Source organism: Nematolebias whitei, chromosome 11, assembly GCF_014905685.2.
Source record: "Nematolebias whitei isolate Nwh7 chromosome 11, NemWhi1, whole genome shotgun sequence".
Taxonomy (NCBI): Eukaryota; Metazoa; Chordata; class Actinopteri; order Cyprinodontiformes; family Rivulidae; genus Nematolebias; species Nematolebias whitei.
In genome coordinates this window covers 32,854,241-32,864,427 of record NC_056508.1, presented here as the reverse complement: position 1 = coordinate 32,864,427, position 10,187 = coordinate 32,854,241, and the positions used below count along the sequence as shown (strand labels likewise).

Here is a 10,187-nt window from a genome sequence, read left to right as displayed (position 1 = left end):
TATAGGAAAATGGGCAGAGCAAGAAAATCAATGGTGTGTCTTCTAGGAGTGTGAATATAGGCTACACATGGGTTAACACACGTGTGTTTTAAAGCCAAGCTGCAGGGAAAAGTTGCATTCATGTAAGGAAGAGAAGTGATGTATATTTATTAACCAAGTCAATGTGTTTCATTTGTGTAACATAATTTATCAGCTGGCAAATTTGTTTTTGCTTTTACCTACAGCAAAAATGTGTTATTGTCTTATGTCTGTTTGATCACCATGAATGCATTAATCATCAAGTTTTTTTTTTTAATAGTCTTTTTGTTGTGGCGTCATTTGGGTGTTAAAAAGACTTTATCTAAAAACGATATTTCTGCTGTTTTTCAGCCTCCGGTCAACAATGTACCTGGGAATTCCTTATCTGCCTCTCCATGCTTTTTTCCAATGATGGGATCATAAGACACCTCTCTTGGATTCAGCACAACTTTCAGCATGTTGCAGCCTTCCTCCAGAACAGGTGATTGCCCGTTGGAAACGTTACCTCACAGGAATAGGTTTCAGAGATGGATTATATTCTTTTCCCTCTGCGTGGCTGCTCTCTGGCCTCCAGAGGCGGCAGGATCCATGCTGAACTGCCATAAGACGTGCATCTGCGCCTCAAACATAGTCAGCTGCTCCAAGATGAACCTGACCAGCGTCCCCATCGGTCTGCCGCACTACACAGCTGTGCTGGATCTCAGCTACAATGAAATACATGTGCTCAAGTCAGAATGGACCCCAGCCAAGCTTCCGAACCTCCACAACCTCCTGCTCAGCCATAATAATCTGCATTTCCTTTCTTCGGAGGCGTTCGTAAATGTGAAGCACCTGCGCTACTTGGACCTGTCATCCAACACGCTGAAGATGCTGGACGAGTTTGTTTTTGAGCCTCTGGTCAACTTGGAGGTCCTCCTGTTGTACAATAACCAAATTTCGCAGATCGACCGCTCAGCCTTTATTACCATGACCAACCTTCAGAAGCTCTACCTGAGCCAGAACCAAATGTCCCGGTTTCCTGTGGAGCTGATCAGAGAACGGTTCCGCCAGGAGAAGCTCAGCCTCCTGGATGTGTCCTCTAATAAAATCAAGGTGTTGCCCATGGATGAGCTTCAGAAGCTGCCCGCCTGGCTCCGAAATGGCCTCTACTTTCACAACAACCCTTTGCTGTGTCACTGTGATCTGTACACCCTCCTTGCCCACTGGGAAATTCGAAAGCTGAACCCTGTTGTGGACTTTAAAAATGACCACACTTGCATTCTGCCTGGTCCACAAAAAACCCAAGTTGGTGTTTTTAACCTCAGTGGAGAAAGTATGAACTGCAGCACATTCAAAGAGTCGGACGAAGAGGCATTTCTGGAGCAAACAATAGTCCTTAACTGTGACGCCAAAGACAGAAACATGGTAAAGACTTGGACAATGCCTGATGACGTGTTGGTGACGCCTGAAAGCAACCAGACAGCAAGGGTTCTGTTAGATGGGAGCCTGCAGATAAGTCAGGTGAGGACCGAGGACTCTGGGACTTACACCTGCTTTGCCACAAGTGAGGCCTTCAATGAGACCATCTATGTGGTGCTGAAAGTTCACAACTTCACCATGCATGGCGCTGGGGAGACGTTGAACACAGCTTACACAACATTGGTTGGCTGCCTGGCCAGTGTGGTGCTGGTACTCATGTACCTATACCTGACACCATGCCGCTGTTTCTGCTGCCCCAACAAGGGTAAGACTCGGGGCGAGGATAGCATTCACTCCTCTATGCTCAGCGTCACTCCAACCCATGAGGACCCGGCACTTAAGGCCGAGCTGAACCGGCACGTGGCATTCATAGACTCTAAAGACTCACAGGGCCAGAATGGGAAGCTGAATCCCAACGGGGATGAGGACGATGACGATCAGGATGCGGAAGCTGGCTCTTTAATGAAGGGGAAGAGAAAGAAATCAGTAGCAGAGTCCATTAGCTCAGTCTTCTCAGACACGCCAATGGTGGTTTAAGACGAGAAATCAAATGCCACGGGATTTGCTGTGAATGAACCGACATGAACCATTATTTAATTCCTGTAAACTCTTGACTGTGACCCCAAGGGATCAGCGGAGGGGCGTTCATCTGTAGTTTCTAGCAGCTGGAACACAGTGTCTCAAAGGGATTTCAAAACAAACTGTTTTGTTGTTTAAAAAAAAAAAAGGACAACGAGCAGTATGTTTCCAGCCTTTTTAATTTGTAGCAATTACTATTCATACTGTGAAGGAATGGCAGTGGAAATGGGCAAAGAATCCTAAGAGAAAGAAATGGTAGTTGTTAGAGGTGCTCGGGAAGTGATGCACAATAGTTTGAGAAGTGAAAAATAATAGTGCACATCTAAAATTTAATAAAGACAACCATTTGGTTTAGATTGAAACCTTGTCTGTTAAAAGATTTGAATAGGTTGCATCCTATATACTGTAGAGCATAGACAACCTCCTGTATCCCCACAAGAACAGATTGACATCACCAGACTATGACTATTCTCCTTGAGTTATATAGAGTAAAACAGCATGCCATAAAAATACATTATATGAGCAAATATAATTTAGGTTAAGGAAATATGAAATTATCTTATGTAATCATATAAAGAAGCTAACACAAGTCAGATAATTAGTTAATAAAGTCAGATCTAGTTTTGAAGCCATGGGCAGCCACAGCTCCTATCGATTTAATACTTTAAGGAATACATTTACATACGGTAGATCTAAACGTAAAACCTATTGGAAACCTTTTCAGCTTTGCACAACTAAACGTGTGAAATGTCTCCAACAGATGCCCGTAAGGTGCGAGGAGGAATTTAGTTTTGACTAATTATCAACATGTCTCAATCTTGTAAACTGATCGGTACCAGAATCCTTACGAGGACTAAATCGGAGCCTGGCTGTTGTCCACAGAGGTGCCACTTGCTGTTAGATTTGCCTCTTGTCCTAGTTATAACATCCTTTTGTGTCACCAAGGTGTTAAACTAAAAATGTGTGCTTTATTTGATTTATTCTGCATGAAAAATGCACAGATTCCTCATGTGCTCCCCCCCCCCCCCCACAGTTTCAAGTAACCAACTTGTATTCAGACATCATACATAGAAGTAAATTTAAGATCCTGCTCACTATAGTTCACCGTGTGGCCCTTTCCCCTTTTTACCATTAGAAGATAATGCATTCTGTTTTAGCAGGGAAACATTAGAGTCTGAGTGACCATAAAACCATAATGGTTTCTTGTTGAAATAAGCTTATGAATAATAATAACACTGTCCATTACTGGTGAGAAAGAGCTGCCTTGAGCACTGTAGCTGCTGACGAGAAATTTCCACTGACACTTTAGATTTTTGAAGTGATTCTCTTTGTCTCAGCGTAGATCATTACTGTAGAATCAATTTACCATGCAAGACGCCTGGTATGCTGTGCAGATTTTATTCACAAACAAGGAGCGCCTTGGCTTGAGCCTGAAAAGGCGATTTTATCAAACTGTGCCGCGATCGTGTCGCAATACAACAAGGCTGCCCTGACGTAAATGCTAATTGCACCTTTTGATAGGAAGTAGCTTTCCTTTGCTTTCTCTCCGAGCTGGAGGGGATTGATGTATTATCGTGAGTCACGGCGACACAAAGGCATTTTCTACTGACAGCCCCAGTTCAGGCCAGATGTGCTTGTTTGTGTTTCTCTGTCATCATGAAGCTGGCCTTTCTTGAGTTCAAAAGCAATCGTTCAACCAGGCGATGAATGCGATGCCCTTTAAGTAATCAAGCTTTTATTGAGTATTTGAAACTCTGTCCGAGTCCTATGATTGGGAAAGTGCTCTATGAATTCGTCATGCCTTTTGAGTTCCTGCTCGTAAGTTTTTGAGACGAGCATAATTAGATCAAAGCCAAAATCTTGCAGCTAAAATTCAATGTACACATTTCTAGGTGCAATGTTTTTACGCAAAAACCGGTGGAATATTCACAGTTGCTGTGCGCACCGCAGCATCTCCTGTGTGGGTGAGAAAAGGAAGTCACACTTGTCAGAGAGGTGGTGTGTGTGAATCATTTCACTCTGTCACACACTGAAATACCAGGTGGAGAAATAAAGACGGCAGCAAAAATACTGAGATGCATTTGGATAGCGCCACATTTAGCTCCAGCTTAGATGGATTGTATTTATCTGAGCGGACATACTTGTTCAGTTTCCTCATCACGTTCCAAAGGCGAGATCAGATCACAAACAGATTTTGTGGCTTTTGCGTAGCACAGTGACGTACCCTGATCGTTGTGGATCGTTGTGTGTTTTCCTACAGAAACACGGTGTTGATCCAATAAAACCTGTTGTGGCTGATTAGTGTTCCACTCCTGTGTGTTGTCACTCACGATACATGTTGTACTTCTGTATAGTGATAATCCAAGTTCTCCTGCAGAGGTCCTAACATGGAGGAAAACTGACTTTGTTTTCTCCAAAGCAAATCTGCCTTCCTGTATATTTATATAAACAATATATATATAACTATATACATGTATTGATGCTCACTTTTTGTGTCTAGTATTAATGAGTTTTATCAGTGTACTGACTGTATTTTTATGTATATTGCTGTTCATTTTGCATTTCATCTGCCACTACACTGTTAGTTGTTCCAACATTCAAGTCTTACTATTAATGTTTCTTTTTTTTTTTTTTTTATTGAAATGGAGTTAATCTTACACCAGACTGATAAAACAAATATTAAAGAGAGAATCTGTTTGAATGTTTTAGAAAACTGCATGGAAAGAGCGCCAGTTTTCGAAATAACTGGGGATGATGCTGCATCCTGATGGGCAGTGAGTATTGTATGTAGCCACTAGATAATATGCTGGGTCAGTATTTAACTTTTCATCAAAAGCCATGAGGGGAAAAAAAGAAAAAAAAAGAAACACAGTGCTTTAATAAACTAATGTTAGCTGATGTGTGAAGCTGCGGGGACTGAGGGAATTGTACGTTTCTCCCAGTAAATTCAATAAACGTGAAAGGGTTCGTATGGCTTTATTAGACAGAGATATAGATTTTCTCAGGATTATGATAGTTTCACCATAAAATGATGTTAACTTGATTATTTTATTATGATTATTATTATTTTATACATCTTCACAGTTGCAGAATCACATTTAAAGATCTGGTTATTTGCTCCACACAGCGGTGATGCATTTATTCAGATCTACCAAAAAACAACATTCATTTAGCAGCAAAGGAGCAATTAAGGAAAGAACCATGAGGCTAAAAGCTGTCTGTTTTAGCAGAGTGATGTCCACAGGGTAAGAAGGAAGCTTTAAACAGAAATGAAAGCACTGTGTTTATTGACCATAACTTCAACGATAAGACGGTTGCTGCCATTAAAAACGTAAAAACCTGGTAGTTAAAGAATAATGGCTTTGCATGGTATGCTTACAGTATAGATGCAAACCAATAGGCATTAAAAGAAAAACATCCTATTATTTTACCTAATAAAAGCTAAAGGATTACCCTTGTCTTGTTTTATTTTATTATTATTACCTTCTTTAACTCAGTACAAACCTTTAAAGTACTAATTTACTTCAGCTGCCATGCTCCAACTGATACAGAGAAATGTTCAACTTGATTTAACTTTTTTTTTCTTTTACAGAGAACAAAGCTACAGAGAAAAAAGAATGTTAAACTTTTTACAAGTTTTATTAATAAGACTTTCAACATTACAGTTTAATTTGATTTCTCACCAGCTAAGTTGTTTTAGTAGGTTATGTTTGTTTATTCAAGTGGCTGAAAGTCACCTTTTTTTTTTTATCATGGAGCACCATCTTGTGGTAAAATGTAGTTTGGCATTATCTAAGATACACCCTGACAGCTCTACCCGTTAGTAGTGTTACAAATTATTTTACCACAATTTGCACAATAATGTAAGAGAGGGAAAAGTATGTAATATAGTGCTTGTGACAATAATAAATGAAACGCTAATGATGCAATGCATATAATACTGCAAGTATTCCAGATGGAAATGGTTTTCTTCCTGTACATCGCAATAACATAAGTTACTGTTAAAGTAAAATAAATGTGTACACAAAAATATTTAGATTTTCTGAACATTTGCTCCAGTTTGGTGTAAGACATTTAAAAATTATATAGATGATCTTAATATCAGTCCAGTTTTAAAGTCTTTGAATTCTTCATAACTACCAGTAAATGGCAGAAAATTAAACCAATGAAAAAGTCAAAGACGTTCAGTATTCCCAGTATCTAACATGGTTGAGTCAGGTCCTCTGGACGGATTCTTCTTTATTGAAACGTTTCGTCTTTCAGCCCCCGGCACAAACAGTAATACTGTGCATGCTGTTCAGTGTCAGGAGGGCTGTGATCAGTCTTACATTGGGAAACTAAACAGCCACTGGCCAAAAGGATGGCCTAGCACAGAAGATCAACGTCATCAAGCCAGGACTCTGCGGTCTACACTCATCTCCAGGCCAGCGGTCACTCGTTCAGGGATGAAGATGTTCACATCCTGGACAGAGAGGAACAATGGTTTAAGAGAGGAGTGAAGGAAGCCATCTTTGTGAAGAGAACCTGTCCATCATTAAACAGGGGTGGAGGCATCCGTGTTCAACTGTCATGCTCGCCTCCCTTCTGAACCTCCATTCTGTGTCCATTTCTCCTTCCTGTCCTCTCAAACCCCAGCCTGTCAAAGCAGATAACCGCTTTTCCTGAACCTGGTTCTGCTGGAGGTTCTTCCTGTTGAAAGTGACTTTTTCCTTTCCACTGTTGCCTATGTGCTTGCTCAGGATGGGAAATTGTGACAAAATGATTCAATGCAATCTGCTGGCTTCCCTAGATGGAGAACGTCCATCCATTATCTTTTACCCACTTCTTCCATTTTGGGTCACGGGGGTCACCGGTGCCCATGTCCGGCAATCACTGTGCGAGATGGATAACTTTACTAATTGAATTTTTTATGTATGTGAATGTTTCTGTTCAGTGCCCTGAGACAACTTCTGTTTGACTTGGCACTATATAAATAAATTGAACTGTCCTCTCTTAGAATGCTGGTGTTGCTAGTATCACTCAACCCTCTGTGAATAGCAAATGGCCATCAGAGCACTAACGATCAGGCAAATGATCCTCCTTTTACATGTGACAAGCTAGTTCTGGATGTCGCCAGCAAACTGGTTGATCTACGTGCTGTTTATAATACTGAGTTTGTTGCAGCTCCTCAGACCGAAGAAGTATTTTGGCCAAAAGACGAAACGTTTCAACACAGAAGAATCTGTTCAGTGGACCTGACCTTGTTAGATTCCTCTGGATTATGAGCATAAACTTGATGGTATTACTAATACTTTCCATCCCTCTTTACTGAACCATTTCTGGTTCATCCCTACATGTTTGTGACACTGCTGTGAGCTGAAAACATCTGGTTTCCAGTTGTCCCAAATTATGCAATAAACTTCAACCTATGAGCCAGTGGATCTAAAGGTGGTACAGCAGTATTAGCAGATGTTTATTGAAGGTATGTTATGAGACCATATGTTTTCTTGAAAGTTGATTCATTTTCTGCAGCCAGCACCTCATGATTAAAACTACAACAGTGCTGTTTTGAAGCTCCTGTCTTTAAATCTACATTAAGAAATAAGGAACTTTACTGCTGGTTTTGAGTATTTTAATTGTGCCATTGAAATCTGAGTCTACAATTGGATTTCAAAACGTTTGTATATACTAAGTTTTTTTTTTTTAACCCTTTTGTTTAAAAAGGAAAAATCCATCCATCTATTATCTTTACCCACTTCTTCCTTTTTGGGTTGCAGGGGTCTTTGGTGCCCATGACCAGCAGTCACTGTGTGAGAGGTGGGGGACACCCTGGACAGGTCTCCAGTCCATCACAGGGACACATAGAAACAAACGAGACAAACAACCATTCACTCACTCACTCACACCTATAGGGACAATGGACAATCGGCTAACATGCATGTTTTTGGTCAGTGGGAGGAACGCGGAGTACCTGGGGAAAACCCACGATGCACGGAGAGAACATGCAAACTCCACCCAGAAAACACCAACGTTTATGCTCAATAATCCAGGTCAAAATCCAACAATGTTCAGTCAGGTCATCTGGACAGTTTTCTTTTTTTGCTGAGACGTTTCGTCCTTCATCTAAAGGACTTCTTCAATCTGAGGAGCCACCAAACAAACCGATTCCCACAAACGGCATACTCCATAGTGGGAACAAAACAGTTTGCTGGTGCTAAGATGGCCTCCAGGGCCTGCCCTCTCCCCCGTCAACTCCTCTGAGACAATCATGCCAAAATGGTTCAAAACACCAAGATTCACCCAGAGAGGCCCCCGGCCGGGATTTGAACCGAGGCGACCTGCTCACTGAGAAGCAGCAGCTCTACCAACTGTGCCACCACGCTGCCCAAAGGAGATATCCACCATGGTTATATAGAAATAATTCGACTGAATGAAAATCAGTTTGAATTTTGATTCCCCAGAATAAACCAGTAAAGAAGCTGCCCTTAATGAAAAAAGATGGTACCCTTAATTTATTTTTGTTGTTGTTGCACAAGCTTCTGAGGCAATCAAGCAATTTCTGACTCTGAGACTTGTGCACCTGTCCAGGGTATTTTGGCTCACTCCTAATGAGCAAACAGTCTCAGGTTTGAAAAGCTCCTTCACCAGATTGAGCATCAGGATATTCACCAGATTAGATCAGTAAGATTTAGATCAGGTTTAGGAAGGCCACTAAAGATTAGGCCAATGCTTGTTCTGAGTCACTCTTAGGCGTTTTTAACAGTGTTTTGGGTCTGTATCCTGGTAAAGAACCCATGACCTGCAAGTGAGAACAAGCTTTCCTTGATAGTCTTGAGATTTCCTTGTACCAACCCTGGTTTTCTTATTAAAGGGCAACGCCAATTTCAAATGCATAGTTCAGGTCTACTTGGCGCATTAAGGACAGCACATGCATGCATTGTGGAAAATTAGTTTAGCCTATTTTATAAATACAAATTTAAGAACTTTTCTTTCACTTTGACTTTCTGTTGGGAAGTTATTTGCACGTGTTTGTGACCGTTGCTTGAACCCTCCCAGCACGAGGACAAGGAGGCTCTTTAGTTTCGGTTTCAGAGTTAAAAAAGAAAAACAAACAGGACAAAAGTTGTCTAAAGCTGTAAAACCGAGGCATCGTTGAACTGAACAAGTTGTAGTTTCTATGGTAGGTACAGAAAGTTTAAAGTCTGCTGCCATGTCTGATCTTTCACACAACCTTGTTAAACTGAACTTTACTTATGAAGGTCAGGAAGTTGGGATGTGTGAAGATGTTTTCAATAAGCAGAGTGGCATGACTGATTATAAAATACATTCTAAAACTTTCTGTACAACAAGTATAATAAAAAATCTTTAGTTTATCTGCGTTTCAAACAAAACCTGCACAGCCATTAAAAAAGAAGTTTGAGTAAATAGTTTTAAAGATTTGAAATGTGTGCACCTTTTAGGAAATAAACCAAGAATCCAGTTTTATTTCAGAGATTTTTAACACCAACACAGTGGAAGAGCATGAACTATATAAATAGGGGTGATATAATGGCAGAAATAAAGAAAAACAACCTGCAGTACAAAGTGTTAGGGTGAAAGAGGATTTTATCTAAATAACTTCCTGTGAATAATGTCTCCTAGAACCAAAATCAGTTAGAAGCTAAACTGAAACAGAAGACACACAATAGTTCAAATAAGAAATAACTCAGTAAAAAAGAAAAAAACATGCACCAAACTTTTTTTTAAATAATACATTTTTGAAAGTGCATCAGCAGTTTAAAGGAGACAAACGGTTTCAAATAAAACATGTAATAGAGTTAATATACTCTAAATAAACAGATGAGAAACAGGATTTAACTAAACATTAGGATGTTAATTTAAAGTCTGAATCTCACTGAAACTTAAACCGCTGAGATGAAACTTTTCACAGTAAAATTAAAATGAAATTACTTATAATCTCATATTGATAGCTGAATTTTTAAACGATACTGTTTTGCCGACCACAAACACATTCAAGTATTTTAATGAATTGTTTTTACTCATAATAGCCTTGAGGTTTATAAAGGCTACTGATGACAAAAATATCCACCATGACAATGGAAAAACAGATAAGGAACTAGTAAAGTAGGATTTTTGATTTTGTATTTGTCTTC

General features: G+C 40.0%; 1 protein-coding gene across 1 annotated transcript; it reads left to right on the top strand.

Moving 5' to 3' along the window:
• The first annotated feature begins 409 nt into the window (after positions 1 to 409).
• Positions 410 to 3,611, top strand: amigo1 (adhesion molecule with Ig-like domain 1). The gene has a single exon (XM_037684216.1). The coding sequence runs from the start codon at positions 475 to 477 to the stop codon at positions 2,011 to 2,013; it is 1,539 nt and encodes a 512-aa protein (XP_037540144.1). The 5' UTR covers positions 410 to 474; the 3' UTR covers positions 2,014 to 3,611.
• Positions 3,612 to 10,187: the final 6,576 nt, after the last annotated feature.

Coding starts and splice junctions, on each gene's coding strand:
- amigo1 (XM_037684216.1), top strand. CDS start 475: ATGTTGCAGCCTTCCTCCAGAACAGGTGATTGCCCGTTGGAAACGTTA.